The sequence below is a fragment of the Lissotriton vulgaris genome, chromosome 1_1 (genome assembly GCF_964263255.1).
Source record: "Lissotriton vulgaris chromosome 1_1, aLisVul1.2, whole genome shotgun sequence".
NCBI lineage: Eukaryota > Metazoa > Chordata > Amphibia > Caudata > Salamandridae > Lissotriton > Lissotriton vulgaris.
The window spans coordinates 1,624,572,341-1,624,591,320 of record NC_141685.1 but is presented as its reverse complement, the minus strand read 5'-3'; the positions used below and the strand labels follow the sequence as shown (position 1 = coordinate 1,624,591,320).

The 18,980-nt window shown below is 43.4% G+C and overlaps 1 protein-coding gene across 1 annotated transcript in view; it reads left to right on the top strand.

Moving 5' to 3' along the window:
• LOC147750923 (rab-like protein 2A) overlaps positions 1 to 16,651 on the top strand; it is a 213,417-nt gene extending 196,766 nt beyond the window's left edge. Inside the window, exons 8-9 of the mRNA XM_086918827.1 lie at positions 15,045 to 15,128; positions 15,326 to 16,651. Coding sequence (XP_086774953.1) covers positions 15,045 to 15,128; positions 15,326 to 15,406 — 165 coding nt within the window. The 3' untranslated portion in view covers positions 15,407 to 16,651. The remainder of the gene's footprint in view (positions 1 to 15,044; positions 15,129 to 15,325) is intronic.
• The last annotated feature ends 2,329 nt before the right edge of the window (positions 16,652 to 18,980 follow it).

Sequence of the window (18,980 nt, the reverse complement as noted above, 5' to 3'; positions counted from 1 at the left end):
CGTACACATGATTATGATATATATATATATATATATATATATATATATATTACCTACTGGCGATAGCCAGTAGGTATATATAGTTAGGATTTTTTCTCTATGGGACTTTTGAAAATTCTATGTCTAATAACTTTGGCGTTTGTGGACGGAATCGGCTGAAATTTTCAGGAAAATGGCACATTTTGTTTCTGAGCAGCCCCTGAAAATTTGGGGGGGTTTCGTCAAGGGGGGGCTGAGAAAAAAGGGGGGTCCCAAAACGCGTTTTTCCCATTCATTTTTCCATAGGGCGGTTGGACTCACTTTTAGCTCGAACGGCTGAATGGATTTGCACGAAACTTGGCAAAATTGTAGGGACTGTTAGCCCGATGTGCCTTTGCTAGGTCTCAATATATGTGCTCCAGTAGTTTTTGAGAAATTAACGTTCAAACCAAGATATATATCTGTAACAGCGCTCTGGGCAGCGATCCGGTCCGCTTACTTTTCGCTTATCGGAACTTTGCGCGCAGAAAGCTGATTGGCTCTCCGGTGTCTGTCAACATTCTAAACAGTCCGGAGCGGCCGCCATCTTGTCTCTCGGTAGGATCGAGAGAGAAGAAGAGGTGGAAAACGAAAGGGGAATTTAATGAAAGGGGGCAAGGTATCCCCCTCTTGACCCCCTAGGAATGTTGTTGGGGTTATTAAAGGGTCCCGTGGGGAAAATAAAAAAAAAATGATTTTTCACGGTAGAAGCGCGGCCGCGAACTGGTAGCGAAACGGGAATTCGCCATTTTGTGCTTCGTTAATTAAATTACTAGTTATAAGTGGGTGCGGGAGACGTATCCTAATCCCCTATGTTTCCTGAGGGTGGCTGAGGAGGCTGATATATGTTGATACATCTCTTCCAGCGGCTGTGCGTGAGCTTTTTTTTTTTTTTGCTGCGTGACAGTCCGGAGCGGCCGCCATCTTGTCTCTCGGTAGGATCGAGAGAGAAGAAAAGGTGAAAAACTAAGGGGGAATTTAATGAAAGGGGGCAAGGTATCCCCCTCTTGACCCCCTAGGAATGTTGTTGGGGTTATTAAAGGGTCCCGTGGGGAAAATAAAAAAAAAATGATTTTTCACGGTAGAAGCGCTTCACGGGCCGCGAACTGGGCCGCAAACTGGTAGCGAAACGGGAATTCGCCATTTTGTGCTTCGTTAATTAAAGTACTAGGTATAAGGGGGTGCGGGAGACGTATCCTAATCCCCTATGTTTCCTGAGGGTGGCTGAGGAGGCTGATATATGTTGATACATCTCTTCCAGCGGCTGCACCATCTTGCCTTTTTTCGAATGCCACAATTTTGTCGTGCACGGCAGCCATTTTAGATGCCAGGCTGGTCCCAGGCTATCACCTACCCCTGCGGATGTAGTTTATGGCCCCAGCTGTAGAGAATTCAGACATGCCAATCCTCCTGATTCAGGCGTGTGAGTACTGATTTCAGTGCTAGTCTCCCGCCTCCCGATTTCTGCAAGCAAAAACCCGGGGGCATATTACGAACAACTAGCGATAATTTTTGTCTCTAACTTGTTTAGAGACAAAAATTATCGCCGCACATCGGCGATTTTTATCGCAGATAAACCTTGCTATTATCGCTGAAAAGTCAGCGATATTCATGTATTATCGACCTAATGCTCTTAGCCATGTTATCCACCTCCCATTGGATAACATGGCTAAGAACTGCTCAGGGCAGGTGTTAGATTTTGGAGAATTCGCCCGATTCAAGGCCCCATTCACCCGTTTTAAAAAAAATAGATAACACTCCAACAAAGTAAGGTTATAAAACTTTATTAACTACTAACTTTAACGAACGGAACAAAAACTAAAAACATTTAAACATTTCTCAACACAAAAAGCAACAATGGTTAGAAGCTGTCTTTTGTGCGAATAGTCCCAAGGCAGCACAACGTGCAGAGTTCTGGACGGCACCCAGGTGATGTCGCCTGGGTGCCGCACTGGTTTAGGGATCCTACAATGCAGCACAGAAAAACAGCGTGGGGCGTCCCGGGTGGTGCGGGGGGAGGCCTCGTCAGTAGCGGTCTGTGTCCAGTGTCACATGGCTGACACAACATGTACGACAGGCACCCAGGTGATGTCCAGTAAACTGCCGCACTGGTTTTGGTATCCTACAATGCTGCTCCGAAAATTGGCGTGCGGCGGCCCGGGGGGGGGGGCGTGGGGGAGCCGGCGTGAACGGGCCTCCCCAGGTGGCGGCCATCTAGCTGAGTTGCGCTCGCTCTTGCGGCCACAGCGTCTCGCTCACCATGTTGTTGAGTTGCTCCCACTCTTGCAGTGCAGCGATAGGCGGCTGCCACATGGCTCTTAAAATGGCGGACAGCTCCTCGGTTTTAGGCCTGGTCCACTGAAATAGCCCTGGGACACTTTGGAACTCGGACGCTTGCCTGCTAGGGCTTGGGCTCCATTCTCGAAAAGCGTCCCCTCAGCCGTGAAGATTGTATAAAAGTCTTGGGGGCCCCCGACTCCCGCAGGCTTCCGGTGGGGAGCGGCTGCCATGATTGCTCGCGGAATGACCACGACGGAGCCACGAGATGGTGGTGCTCTCATGCTGACGCCAGCTTCAGTCTGAATGATCCAGAAACAAGGTGGGGCTTTCATCGTTTGGGAAAAAAAAATGTTCTAAACCAATGAAAAGTGTTATTTTTAGGTCATATGACCAAGCCTTCCATCTTTAGGAAACCAAAAGTAAAATGAACCAATGAAAAGTTTTATAAACCAGTCACATGACCTGTTATGCGGCATAGGGCTACAAAAAGCGTAGAAAATCCGTTGGCACGTGAGGCGGCGTCAGTAGCGGACCGATGTGCGAATAGGCCGAAGGCAGCACAACGGGCCGAGATCCGGATGGTACCGAGGTGGTGTCCAGCAAATTGCCGCACTGGTGTGGCCATCCTACAATGCTGCGCCGAAAGACGGCGTGTCCAGCTGAATTGCGGTCACTGTTGCGGTACAGTGACTCGAACGCTCCGAGATCCGGATGGCACCGAGGTGGTGTCCAGCAAATTGCCGCACTGGTGTGGCCATCCTACAATGCTGCGCCGAAAGACGGCGTGTCCAGCTGAATTGCGGTCACTGTTGCGGTACAGTGACTCGAACGCGCCGAGATCCGGATGGCGCCGAGGTGGTGTCCAGCAAATTGCCGTACTGGTGTGGCCATCCTACAATGCTGCGCCGAAAGACGGCGTGTTCAGCTGAGTTCCGGTCACTCTTCCGGCACAGTGACTCGAACGCGCCGAGATCCGGATGGCACCGAGGTGGTGTCCAGCAAGTGGCTGCACTGGTGTGGCCATCCTACAATGCTGCGCCGAAAGTCGGCGTGGGGTGCCCCGTTGGCTTATGAGGTGATGTCAGTAGTGGACTGATGTGTGAATAGGTCGGAACCAGCACAAGGCGCCAAGATCCGAATGGCAAGTCCTGGATGTTGAGTGCCTCAGTTGAGATTTCTGAGCAGTGCTTGTAGGACTGTCTGAAGCTTATTTGCACCTGCTGCAGCTTCACTATTGCCCTGGTGTGGCCAAAGGTGGCACATGACATAGGCGGCCGGCTCCCGAGGTCCGGCGGAACTTTTTTCCTTTTCCTTTCTGCTTCTTTTCCTACAATGCGTTTCATCTGAAGACACGACCAGGTCCCTGAATGTGTGCAGGGGGACGCTATTGATTGAATGAAAATGGCGGCTTGACACAAAGCTGACTCAAGCGTTACTGTTGGTGCTATATAGACAAAAATTGGTTTTCAGTTTGTACATTCTTCAGGTTTTTTTTTTCCATCCAAGTCTGATTGAGAGTTTGTAGAAAAATGGCTTCAGATTTTCCACATACTACTCTTCAACATTCTTCCTAAATGTAACAATGTGAAACTCACTAGGAGAATGGCTGTTTCTGTTTCTTTTCAAAATGCTGCCACCAATATTTTCTGAATGGAAGACACCATCTTGTAGCATAAAGGGCCGAAAGGGGTTCTGGTCTGGCCGATGGTTGGTGGAGACATTTTGACTATATCTTGGACCTGCCCGGCCTTGCCCAAAATGGCGCCGGTATAAATGGGACTCGTAACTCCTTGCCCGCAAATGTATATCTAGAAAATGTTATTGTAAGTGGCCCTGTCGTATTTTAATTACAAAATGTACGTCCACCGATTCCGCAACTGTTAGACACCTTTGTTCTTGCAACCTAATGGTCCGCTCGTTACGTTCTTCTACAGTGTAAATGTCTCCTCATCATATACGATTTCAGTTTGCTCCGTGGCCGGCCCACGTGGTTATAGGCCTGTATTTGTATACTGACATTTTCACAATAAAGGTTTTTAAAACAAAACACGGTAGTAGTATTTACATTTGTAAAGTTTTTACTTTTAGTGACTGTTTTCGAATCAGTAAAAGGCAAGTGAAATAAAGCAGTCCAATTACATGACGGATAAAAGGTATAATATGTAGGAACGCAGTAAAGATAAATGGTCAAGGGCAGTTGTGTTTTTCATGTCTGCAACATAAAGTGATCGATAAGAATCTGATAATCAGGCGTATCGGCGACTAAGACAGCAGGCCGAATCTCTTTTACTCAACGGCTCCGTCATGGAAGGAAGAAACGCCCTTTTTCTCGAAAAAGGAATATATTTTACTTGCAAGACAGTTGTAAATTTTCCGGGAAAGTACATTAGCCTGGAATATTATAACATATGTTTGAAAAAAAAATATTGTTCGAAAATAATAAAAAGCGTAATTTTTAGGTCATATGACCAAGCTTTTCATCATTAAATTAACAAAAGTAAAATGAACCAATGAAAAGTTTTATTAACAAGTCACATGACCTGTTATGCTTACGTTACGCGCTGCGCGCCGCGCCTCGGATCACTTCCGGGTGCGCTAACGCGGCGTGTCATAAAACGCATTACGCGACAACGTAGGTCAAGAATATAGTCTAAATGTCTCCACCAACCAGCGTTCAGAACACAACCCCTTTCAGCAGTCCAAAAAGTTCTGTTAAATGACAACAGAGGGGACAGGCAACAAGAACCATCAGTCAAAGAGGGGAGGGCAAGTTCTTCTCTTCCGGTTCATGTTGGGGCGCTACCGGAACTGATCGAATTGGTAGTCTATAGTGTTTCTGGATGTTTCAGACTAAAGCTGGCGTCAGCATGAGACCACTACCATCTCGTAGCTCCGTCGTGGCCATTCCACGAGCAATCATGGCAGCCGCTCCCCACCAGAAGCCTGCGGGAGTCGGAGGCCCCCAAGACTTTTGTAGAATCTTCACGGCTGAGGGGACGCTTTTCGAGAATGGGACCCAAGCCCTAGCAGACAAGCGTCCGAGTTCCAAGGTGTCCCAGGGCCATTTTAGTGGACCAGGCCCAAAACCGAAGAGCCGGCCGCCATTTTGAGAGTCCTGTGGCAGCCGCCTATCGCTGCACCGCAAGAGCGGGCGCATCTCAACTACATGGTGAGCGAGACGCTGTAGTCGCAAGAGCGGGCGGTAAACAGCTGAATGGCGGAAGAGGCACAGTGTAGCAAAAGCGGGCGGAATGGCAACTAAAACGATAAAGGGGCGCCCCACTACAGCTTGTCTTCAGGTCAAACGGATTGTGGGACAAGGTCCAGAATTGAAGAGTCATCAAAAGGCAAAAAGTTCCGCCGGACCCCGGGAGCCGGCCGCCTATGTCGGGGGCGATCTCAGGCTACACCAGTGCTATAAGACTTGGGGAGGGTGTCGGAGCCAAGCGTCTTCTTCGAGTCCATGGCCATCACACCGCCCCTCAGGGGCCTCCGTCAAGCTGTTTAGGAAGGTAACATATCACATTGTTTTCTAATGCAGTCAGGTCCACAAACGACACTCACTTACTTTGAGAATAGTGAAGCTGCAGTAGGTGGAAATAAGCTTCAGACAGTGTTACAAGCACTGCTCAGAACTCTTAACTATGGCACCCAACATCCAGAACTTATGCTATTTGAGAATGGTAGTGACATCGAAGCATCTCAGGGACCTAAACCATTAACGTACTTTCACGTATGAAAATCTTACTTGGGGAGGGGGCAGGAGCGAAGCGCCCCCTCCCAGTCAGCGCCACCACACCGTATGTTGAAAATCTGAAGCCATCGTTCTACAAAGTCAACCAAACTTGGATTGAAAAATCTAGAAAAATGTACAAACTGAAAACCAGTTTTGGTCTGCATAGCATCAGTAGCAACGCTTGAGTCAGCTTTGTGTCAAGCCGCCATTTTGATTCAACAAAGCACAGGCATTGAAAAAGGCTGAAATTCAGAACTCTAAACTATGGCACCCAACATCCAGGAGCTTGCCATCCGGATCTTGGAGCCTTGTGCTGTTTTCGTTCTATTCACACATCGGTCCACTACTGACATCATCTTATAAACCAACGTTATGTAAATAGTTTTTTAATAAAATGTTTTACCCTGTTTCTTTGCTGGTGTGTTGTCTACATTTTTAATATTTGCATAGGGTTTGTCGTTATTTTGTGCGGGATGGGTGATGGAGCCGAGCTGTCTTGCAGCCCTCATGGTGTGGAGCTCAGTTCATCTCACTATTTTCGTATTTCTCATGAAGGGTTGTTCCTAATATTTCTATTTTAGCGAGGTCAAAAAGAGATCCAATTAGTGGCCTACTGATTTTGCTCGATTACTTTTATTTTTTAACACGATTTTTCACTATCTGCAAAGACTAAACAGAGTATTGCGCCTTTGTGCTTGTTTGTAAATAGAGAATGATCCAAAGAGAACCAATTCTAAAACAGTAAATGCTTGGACAACAATCAATCAAATGGAGAGACAAGGAGGCACGACGGATTACAACGGGGGTAAAGGCCTGCGTTAACTACCCTTCAGTATCTACAAAGAGAGAGTACTACTAAGGGAAAAGAGGGGAGGGGGGGGGGGGTGCAGCGTTCAAAGCACATCAGCGTGCATAAATACGAAAATGTTTTTATCTATCACGTACTTGACATTTTAAAGCTTTTCATATTTGCTATTAAAAAACCAATGAAATTCACAGAAAAAACCATAGGTTATAGTGGATATATAGTTAGGAATTTGCATTTACAAAACCTTGAAAATTCAATGAAAAAACCATAGGTTATAGGCCATATATAGTTAGGAATTCGCATTTACAAAACCTTATTTTACTCGCATAAAACCATTGAAATTCCATATATAGTTAGAAGCGCTAACTATATATCGCGCACCCGCAATCCACTGCTGATGATGTCACATATTACATCATTCATGACATGGTCAGTGACATCACTGATGACATCACTGATGACATCACTGATGACATCACTGATGACAACTCAAATGACATCACTGATGACATCTCAAATGACATCACTGATGACATCACTGATGACAACTCAAATGACATCACTGATGACATCTCATTTGTCATCACTGATCACATCACTCATGTGATAATACAATGAACCTCTTCAGACTCTAATATAACCTTACATACACTCAGTATAAACAGACACTCACAGACTGTCACTCATCCATGGAGTTACTCACACACCTAGTCAGTCATGCAAAGAATCAATCACACCTCCATTTCCTCAACTATAAAGTTATACACATCTTACTTATTCAAACATATAATAACACATATTTATTCTCTTATATAATCCCTGATACAAGCTCACAGTGATCGATACAGCCACTCACACATTCACTGGCTCTTATGTTCAGTTATTTATATATCTCAACTCTCACATGTATTGTGTTTTACATACGTACTTACTTGCACATGTAGCAATGAGAAATCCATTCACTCACCAACACACCCATGCACAGTCAACCGCCCATATAGCTGTTTCCACATGCACTCTTGAACTCATACTCCTAGTGAATCAACTGCTTACACATCTATGCAAAGAGTCACGCACCTCCCAGCCACCCACACACACACTCAGCCTCCCATTCAAATACTTGGACAACCAATGAATAACCCATACAGTTACTCATATAGCTACTGATCAATACATGCAGCAGCTTACACAACAACAAACATACTGATGCACAAATTAAGACAGTTTAGTCACTAACCCATGCACTCAGTGAGACACATTTAATCACTCACTCATACAGTCAGTCATGCACCTACTAAATCCTTCATCCAGACACTTATACATCCACTCATTCTTCAATATGTGAAACATATTTTAACTTTACAGAAACATACAGTCACTGGATGTTGTCATCAGTGATGTCATCAGTGATGTCATTTGAGATGTCATCAGTGATGTCATCAGTGATGTCACTGACCATGTCATGAATGATGTAATATGTGACATCATCAGCAGTGGATTGCGGGTGCGCGATATATAGTTAGCGCTTCTAACTATATATGGAATTTCAATGGTTTTATGCGAGTAAAATAAGGTTTTGTAAATGCGAATTCCTAACTATATATGGCCTATAACCTATGGTTTTTTCATTGAATATATATATATATATATATATATATGTCTATTAAAGTACTGTGTACATTTGCCCATGATATATAATGTTAAATAAGTGCTCCGTGGGTGAGAATATTCTGTGCTTATGACTTTGATGAGGATTCCCCTGGAAGACAGCTAGGATTGCAGCTAAGTAACTTATCCTTGTCACCATGATTCAAGGGTACCTCTCGTGTGTGTGTGTGTGTGTGTGTGTGTGTGTGTGTGTGTGTGTGTGTGTATATATATATATATATATATATATATATATATATATATAGTTAGGAATTAGCATTTAAAAAACCTTGCAAATTCTCTGAAAAAAACATAGGTTTCGGGCCTTATATCATCATCATTGATGTCATTATTGATGTCATTTGAGATGTCTTCAGTAATGTCACTGACCATGTCATGAATGATGTAATATGTGACATCATCAGCAGTGGACTGCGGGTGCGCGAAATATAGTTAGTACAACTAACTATATAGGAGCAATTTCAATGTTTTTTTTAAATGCTAATTCCTAACTATATAAGGCCTGAAACCTATGGTTTTTTCAGTGAATTTCAAAGGTTTTTTATATGCTAATTCCTAACTATTGAGGCCTGAAAACTATGGTTTTTTCAGTGAATTTGCAAGGTTTTTTAAATGCTAATTCCTAACTATACAAGGCCTGAAACCTATGGTTTTTTCAGTGAATTTGCAAGGTTTTTAAATGCTGATTCCTACCTATATCGGGCGTGAAACCTATGTTTTTTTTTTCAATAATTTTCAAAGTTTTTCTAAATGCTAATTCTATTAGCGAATATCATTTAAATATGTTAATATCCTTGTGGGACCACCTGAGCAGCCCTAGGGGTAGAGGGTGTTTCTACCCTGCCCCCTTTTTGCATTCTACACGTTTGTTTGTGCCTCAGTGTACCGAGCACAAGATGGCTGCCCAAACTTCCTGGTTTGGAGTGTTCACAGCCAATCAATGCAGCCCCTGCTCGTAAAGGTCTGCGCTTTCCTGATTGGCTGGCAGTCGTCTGTCAACACCAAGAAGTGTTGGCCACCATCTTGTTTCTCAGGAGAACTGAGGCACAAGAGAGCCCAAAACAAGAGTGGAAAACGCAAAAATTGGGCAGGGTAGAGACCCCCTCACCCCCTAGCCCTTCTCAGGGGTCCCAGAAGTACACGTTTTTGCAACTTTGTTTTTTTGCTGGCCCTTGGGGTTCTTCTGGAACCCCCTGAGAAGGGCTAGATGTCCTATGGAAAATTGCATGGTACACTCAGGGTACGCGTACGGCTAAAGGCACATGTATGCGTACATGTAAACGCGCCCTAAGCGTACTCCCCGAAATAAAAAAAAAAAATAGTAGCTTTTTTGCCCTTTGGGGTCCTCCTAGGCCCCCCTGAAAAAACCTAGGGGGTAAGGGGGTCTCTACCCTGCCCCCTTTTAAAGTTTTACCCTTTTGTTTTTCACCTCCTGTGTCTCGGTTCTACCGAGATACAAGATGGCGGACTCTCCGGACCGTTTGGAATGTTCACAGACTCCCGAGAGCCAATCAGCTTTCCGCTCGCGCACTTCCGTGGCACGCCGGGTGTGCTTACCGGTACACGAACCCAAAGCGCTCAAAGCGCGCATATAGATATATATTTTTTTTAAGTTAATTTTCATAAAAACCACTAGAGCGATTTTCACCAAATATGGAATAGGCCCTACTGCTTGTAATTCCGTTCAGCGGTTTGGGCTGTAGCCGCGACTAAACGTCCTATGGAAATTAACATGGGGAAAACATGTTTTGGGACCCCCCTTTTTTCTCAGCCCCCCTTGACGAATCCCCCCAAACTTTCAGGGAAGGAGCGGAGCGTAACAGGCCATCTCCTTTGAGAAAATCGCGGAGATTCATCAACCGACGCCAAAGTTATTCCCAATAGAATGTTGTGGATTTCCTATGGAAACTAGGTCCTAACTATTTATACCTATTGGCGACCACCAGTAGGGTATATATATATATATATATATATATATATATATATATATATATATATATATATATTTATATATATATTCCTGACGTCGAATGGTCTGGATCATACGGCGCTCACAGAGATCAACAAGTTATTTAAGTGCAGAGTGTACACATAAGCTCCACCTACACAGGCATAGAAAGAGAAGACATACTCCTAATTAACAAAATGTTTTGTCATCCTACCTTTAAATAATACCTAAAGGTAGAATATACCTATTAAATCACAATACAAAGAGTGGAAAATATCATTTATATATATATATATATATAAATATTAGGAGGATGGAGTATAGGCATACTGACCCCACCATCCTTTATAAGCCAACATGCATTTGCCCTACCAATTGCCAATACTAGTCAGGGGCATTCTTCAGGGCAAAAAGGGATTCGTATCACTATGCACCACACTAATTCAGTGAGTGTAAAGAGGTCAAGGTAAGACCTACCTTGACACCGGGGTTATGTTTTTTCTAAAGGATTATTAAACATACAAAACATTTTCAAGAAGTAACTGGCACTCAAATAAAAGGTTGCATACAGATTACTAGCTAACAAAACTGTGTAAAATGAATGGGACAGTGCCCTACAGATAGAACACACATGTGTGAGGTGGACACATGCACAAACCTGATTGTAGATATCTTACCCTATCTTTACGGATACCACGCTTCAAGGTCTGGGAGGAGATGGTACCCTCTGTAATCACACATTCCAGATATTTGGAATCGTTTTGTCATTTATTTAAAACCTTTGTGGGAATATAGGTGTAAGACTCACGTGTGCTATCTCTATAAACTCCTAGAACTAGGAATACTTAAATATAGTTCACTGAAACATGCTCACCGATCAGAGGGGCCAACATACCCATAGAAATTATGCCAGTAGAGATTAATAATTCAAGGAAAACAACTGTCATAATGATCATACAGCTAGTCATGAAAGATGTTTGTTGTATCTGCAGAACCGTGAGATGCGTGATAATACTAGAAACATTTGTATGGTTGTGCCTAAAAATATCTATTTAGTAAGTGTGGGGTTTTCTAATCTTTGAATGTATTGCACCCCACTAGGAATGCATTGGTGGCAGTGGGATGCCCCCATAATAAAACGTAGTATGAAAAAAAGGCGTACCAAGCTTTGTGCCCAGTAGTACCGCCGTACCCTACCAGCTACTTGTGTGCCGATGTGGTAGCCGGCATACCTGTTACTTTGCACCTAGAGGTATCATTAGTCAGTTGGCAGTATTTAAATCTGTAGCTGTATCGCTTCTCACTGGGAATTAGTTGATTGTAGTGAGGACCTATCATCATATCACCCCATATAGCCTTATTGCCTTGTTAAGCCAAAGATATAGTATGTTAAGTTTGCTCCCCTCTCTTCTTGTAAAGGAGGAGCATATTACCTCCTAGAAGTTCCAAACCAGTCACTTACTTTGTCAAGTGGCATACTATACTGTGGCCAAGTAGTGCTCCTGTCCCCAGCCGCTCGTGTGCCAATGTAGATGGCGGACGAGTCCCACAAGGCCAATCAGAAGGGCCCCAACAGACCCCAGGAATCCCTCAGGGCGAGTGCGTACCCCCACTGAACCGGTAAAGGCAGCCCCCAGATGAGACCAAAAATGCTGCCCAGCAAGGGAGAAGAATGGGTTAGGTGCCAACTGGGTAGCCTTGCCTCCCGCAAGCATTGTCACAGAGGCTGCCCCGGCAGGGTTCGTCAGCCTTGCGGTCCCCGGTGCCCCTGTAGGGTCCACTGATGGCTTCAGGCACCACGCCCAATGGTGAGACACATGGCAGTCCGTCGGAAAAGGTCAGATGCCTCCGGGAAGGGTGCCGTAGGCCCTCCTGCAGGCTGTGACAGTGAGGAGCTCCGGAGTCAGATGGCCATCATTGTTGGTGGCCAAGCTCTGCCTGAGGCATCCTCTCTCAAAAAAATTAGCATCTCAATTGGAAAACCTCCGATACCCAACTCAGAATAACTTTGTTGTAGACCAATTTAGCTCTGTACCACTAGCCATCGCACTCTTTTGTGATATGGGTTAATAAACTATGGAGACTATGCCTTGGCTGATCTCCACCTCTCCTTTTGTGTTTTGATCATACAGTCTTCTATCATTTTCAACCTGTACATCAGTGTTCTCCAAAGTCTGGCCTTGAGGGCCGGATCCATGCAAGATTTTTAAGATATCTACATTTCTAAACAGGGATATGCTAAAAATCTGGCATTGATCCGGCCCTCCTGGACCGACTTTAGAGAACCCTGATTTACATTGAGCTTCTTGGTGCTCTACTCACAGATAACTGCATCAAGAATCACCAATATGTCGATGATGCACAACCCCACTTGAAAATCTCCTTTACTTCAAATATCTGACATTTCAAACACTGCCTGCACATGCACACAGAGACGTGGGTGTCCAACTCCCACCTAAAGTTGAACCCAACCAAGATAGAATTCCTGTTATTTGCCAAGAATAACAAACAAGAAATTTTACACACCAGACTCAATGACATGAACCTAGATGACTTCAAACACCAACTTTCATTGAACGCCTAGTCAGTTGAATTCACTTTGGTCAGCAGCATCACCCTGAAAGAACACATTGCCCAAAAGCAAAGACAGCCTGGTACCAGCTCTCTGTTATAAAGAAAGTGAAACTGTTTCTTACAAAAAGTGACTTCAGAGCTGCTGTTCAGGCCCCCTTACTCTTGCATCTGGAAGGTCAGAACACATGGCTTCATGGCCTCCCAGACCTCACACTGGCACCCCTTAAAGGTATCCCACAAACTACTCCAATTTCTAAACCAGGGCATGAAGAAACATGATCACATCACACCCATCCTGATGAAACTTTATTGGCTCCCCTTGCTGTCCTGTGCCATCTTCAAGGTCTGCTGCATCTACAAAGCTATCCCAACCAGCAACCCACTTATCTTGCAGGCAAGCTCACCATCTCTGGTGGTTCTTTAGACCCCCTCAGCCAGGACACCATCAGACTGCAGAATAAGAAGTGTAAAAAAGAAAACTCAAGAAAGCAGGCCCTGCTGTCTAGGCACCCAGGATCCATAACAACATCCCTGTATCCATTCGTCTGCCAAGAAATAGTCATGCTATGTTTCGGCATCTGTCCGAGCTTCCAGGAAGATCAGACAGACGCCGAGACATGGGGTCTTTCTTATCCTGATGGCTTTGACACGGATTCTGTGTCATGAAAGGTTTTGACCTCATTAATAAGTAGCGTGACTATTTCTTGGCAGACAAATCCGTCTTTCATAGACCCCATATTGGTATAATTTTGCTCACTGATTATCATTCAGTTGATTAAACCTACGGTCGAATTCTGATAGACACACGCAGCTAGCTTTACGTTTCTTGTCATTGGACTTGGAATTATCCGTGCTTTTTATCAGCTGAGAACCTTGTATCTTTATTGTGTTTGCGATTGCTTCTTCACCTATCAAGATCCGGACCGGGTTGGAATTATCACCGGTCAAGGGATCATTCAATTCATCTATTACGACTTGGCCCTGAAGAGTCAGAGTTGACTATTCTCTGACGAAACACGTGTCGGCTGGTCTCTATGCAAACCAGCATTAAAAGCAACAAGAAAAGACGTGGCGATTTCTTGTCTATTTGTACATTACATGAACATACTTTGTGTTTTGATCTTGTGTGCACAGGTCCTTGGCTATTACTGTCTGGGTTTGGAGTTCCAAACACTAGTTTAGTGGTTATTAGGGTCACCCCTTTCCTGTTAGCACCATATTACCCAGTTCTATGACGACTTGACAGCCGGTTACCCTGTGGAGCGCAAGTGTTTCCCTTTATACAAAAAAACCTTTTTTGTGGATACAACAGTTTATTCTTTCAACCGTTATGATACCAGATCCGAGAAACTAGCTGGCAAAATCACTCTAGGGGATGCATAAGTTCCTTCCTGTAACACTACTAATCTATGTGTGTTTTCCATCACAGCTACGATGGCTACTGTTGACTTTACTAGTATTCTTCAAATTATACAGGTCAAAAGTAAGGCTGCTGGGCTAACCCAAATCCGTTAACATTTTTCCTGATTCATTTCGATATTCATTTATATGAAAGGGATTTGCAGTAACTAATTTTAATTTTAAACAACCCCTTCCAGTTTGCTGTCTTATATCCCTTTCTTATATATATATATATATATATTGGTGCTGTTATTATTTTGGAAATTGTAGGTTGTCCAAAGTTTTAAAACTTGTTGGTTCCATTTGTGAGAACACATATCCAACATGTTTCTTGTTGCAAGCTTTTTTTTTTAAATAATTCACATATTTAGCCTTTTTTTCCAGTTTTGAAATAGTAAAACGAAAACTACAATATCTTAGTATCATTTATTAAAACGATCTTGTGCCAAGAAAAGTAATTACTTTTGTCTCCCAGTTAATTAAAAGTTACTATATTTTAAATATTTGTGTAAAAGCTGTGAATAATTCTTAGCTCTGAAGGCCAAAAGCAGAATCAGTATATGAGAAGTTAAATATCTTGAATCTCATTCCCTTATTCACTTTATCAACAGATTTTTTCGGATGCAATTAAAATGGCTGTTTCATACAAGCAAAATTCAAGTGATTTCATGGACGAGGTTATGAGAGAGTTAGAGGTACGTTTTGTTACTCGAATTACACCTGGATTAATTTCCTTATTCGGATATAGTTTGTAGTCTGTGCTATTGTCCACGAGGACACCGACTGCAAACATTAACAAAATATTTGCCAGAATTCTTCATCACATGTTTTTATGAATGTTTAAAAGGCTTGGAAATTAAAAAGCTCACAATTTAAAATGTTCCTTACACAGAACTTTGAATTGGAGAAGAAAGTGTCTGAAGACGCATCCGATAAGGAGGACACTAATGACGAAGAGCCACCATCTAGCTGAGCAGGAGTGTAGTGCCTCCATAAACTTTGCCTCTAGGAGTAGCCTAACAGATCCCATCTGTACAATTAGACTGACCTTTTCAGATCAAAATCATCACCTAGGAACAACCCGGTCTCCTCCTGGAGAAGAAAATCATACCTCAAGTACTCTGCTTTATCTTTGCAACTCCTTAACTCTGCCTGATTCACTCCATAAATACCTTATTGGTCCTAACTAAATTCTCTGCCACGTGAGCTGCATAGTATACATTACTCGTCTTAGTATCTGGAGCCCTGTGAAATGACTTCAACTCTACAGCTAAACGCCGACCACAGTCCAGCATCTCCATTTTCAAGCAGTTCATGTGAAATGCAAGTCTTCTATCAAGCGAACCACACATGTTGATGATATGCACACTCGTCGGTACAGCGAAGAATCCCAATCTTTACTGCCAAGCATCTCCAATTCTATGGCTAAGCCAACAATCATCAAGACAAAAGGTTTGTGCTGTGTATAGAAAATGCAGGTGACTATTTTTCGATAGGTAAACATTTCTTTCTGCATAGCTAAACAAAAGTTCTATTCTATCCTCCGCCAGGTACCTCCTTCTTTACTGCTAAGCACCACAATTTATCCACATGACAAGCACCACAATTTGTCCACAGGATACCCTGATTTCAACAACTTGGCACAGCATCCCTATGGCCAAGCCTTTCAGTCTGTGCCTGTATCTAGCCGCCTAAGTCAAGCCATTTCTTCCGTACAGCTATGTATCTTATGAAATAAGTTAAAGCCTTGTGCCCATTCATTTAAGTGGAACTTCGCCTTTTCCCGCTCACCTGCAATTCTCATTCTGCACGCAAACTGGAAAACTAGAGAGTTGCACAGTATTCCATTTCTGCTGCGGTGTCCTCACAGTGGAAGTGTGCATTCCCTTTCTGGATCAACATTCTGCACACAGACTTGTCCTGACTCGGAGAAGCAAATAAACTAGAATATCTGCTTTATACTTTGCACCCAAATGAGACTTGTTTTGAATTCCTAACTGGCATTACGAGAAGAGGGACGAAAGGTTTTTTTAATGGAAAAGCAACAGATCTAAACATGCTCGAATTTTACCCATTCCCATGGACCATGTATTGCAGTACTTGTTGCTGCATATGTTCGAGCCTCACCTTAAAAGACTTGACTTCTTAACAGTGCAGTTTTGTAGTGCAAATTATTGTAAACATGTTTTTATTTAATGAAATGGCACTTGATTGTAAATACGTTTATGTGTACTCTCATGTAAACCTCAGTGTTGTCTCTGGAATGTCTTACTGTGGTTCAAATCCTGACGAGATAAGTAGGCTATCCTCGTAATGGGACCAATTTTCGGAGCTGTGCGAAGGATATATACTGTATAGTAATATGCTGGAACGCAGCGCGGGCAAGTGCAGTCTTACAGCAAAGAATGCTCAGTGACTTGATGCCCATTTTGAAATAGATAAAGAATGCTCCCAATGCAAAAGCCAGTGCTGGATGTCTTTAGAGCAAAAAGTGTGTTTATCTAGTGAGAGTGCGATGAGAAGAGCCTATTCGTTTCTAGCTCTCTGTAGTGTAAATGGTATCACTCTCTTTGTTATGTGCTGGAGTCATTGTGTGCAGTGTAGTGCAGCAAGCAGCACACAGAGATAAAGACTGACTTTGATTTTTTTGCCGAATGACTTCCAGAGTACCAGAACCTGTTTTCAAGCCTTCTCACCTGTTTTCTACTTCACAAGTGTATGGTGTGTGGGGCAAGAGTGTACTTCAGCCTCACCTAAAGTGACAAACTAAGTAACTTAACATTAACATTTCGTCCAACAGCCGTTAGGAGATGTGAAGTCAAGCCAATGAACAACCATTGAATTTGAGCATACTTTAGGGATTACTGATACGCCTGGTACTTCTTTGCCTGAAATGAAGATCCATTCCCAATTTTTTTAGATGCGGGAACCCATGAATGGCATTTTGCGTTTTCTGGGAAGGGCCCCTTTCTCAATGTAAATAATACTATTCTGATGGATAATTCTGCCTGCAGATTCCTCAATTCTTGAACCTCTCCAGTTGCCAGACTGGATTCAGAATCTTGGCAACTGCTCTCCTGTGCCGGTAAGTGGTGCCACAACTCTATCTCAGACATAACGTCTCAGTTTCAAGAGGCCTCACCTAGGCGCATAGACAACAGTTCCTTATTTGTCCACGCCCTAGTATGTGGATCTGGAGTTTCTCCCAGAACATTTTATTCTTTTTATAACAAGAATTAGTATAAGTGTAGTGTTGAAGGCTATATCTCCACCAAAGTTGTCAAGCTGCAAATGTTGTCACTCTTGTGGCAAGCAGATGTTGTTCTCTGATTAGCAGGATGTCGGCTAATGTTTCAGACCATGGTACTACTACAAGTCACGCAGCAAATGTTGTATGCATGCCAACCCTCTAAAGGAACGAAAGGCAAAACTTCATGGCCCAAGTCCGAGATGCGGGTTGTGGTAAGCAGCATCTGTCCTCTGTAATAGCCCAAGACAAGTCCCACTTTGACCGAAAAGTCCTCCAGGTTTGTACCGAGCATAGGCACAGTCATGGTGGCACCCATTGTAAACTGGGATAGTGGTTTGTGATCGAGGAGTGAACGAGATCGAAATTGTACATTTTTTTTTTAATCTTGAAATGGAGGAGAGATGAGATATATCAGCTATTCTGTTGGCAGGGCTCCCTTTCCAATCTAGTCTCGAGCTCCTCAATCTTCATTACAAAAAAATCTGCCAGGCTACCAGATCATAAGAGATGTGTGTCGTGGTGAAGGACAGAGGGTGCAGGAAAGTGAATATGAGTGTTGACAGCTCATGAATGAAGGAAAAACTTCTGTCACCATATTTTGGGGTCTGGCTATCCTTACGTGGACATACTATGCTCGTAATTTTGTATTGCTCATATCTTTTGTAGAAAGACATTTTGCCTCCACACCATAACTTCCCTGCCACAAATCTGTTCTTTTACTGTAGAGTTATTGGCTGCTGTGCCAGGTGTGTACCATACAACTGTAGATATATTTCTCCAGAAGATTGGCTACACAAACAATCTAGTCATTGAATCTGACACTGCTGACCGTCATGGAAACTGACAGCATGGGTAGCCATACAAAAAGCTCGCTACCATTCTAAGGTGACACATGTTGAGCCTAATTGTACTCCACCTTGCACCCTAAAAGACATGCTCATAGACTTCCCATTCAATCACATCATCCAAATACAAGCACATGGACCTTCCACATATTCCAGACACACAAGCAAAAGAGTTCTGTTAAGGGAGACCACCACCTTTACAAGGGGGATGCCATTTTTTCACGTTCTTGAAGTGAACAGTTAGGTAGTGGGGCTGTCCCTTCAGGATAGATCATTCTGGAGCTACTGCATTAATACCAAAGTAGTGGGTAGAGAAGACTGTAGCTGCTTTCTGAAAAAGTGGTGTGCTTTGAGTGCCCCCCTCAACCTTAGGAGAACCTCTTTGTAGTCTCACAATTTTATGAAGAAAATTCACCCAGTGACCTCAATTTTCATGTCATCTGATAGTGGGT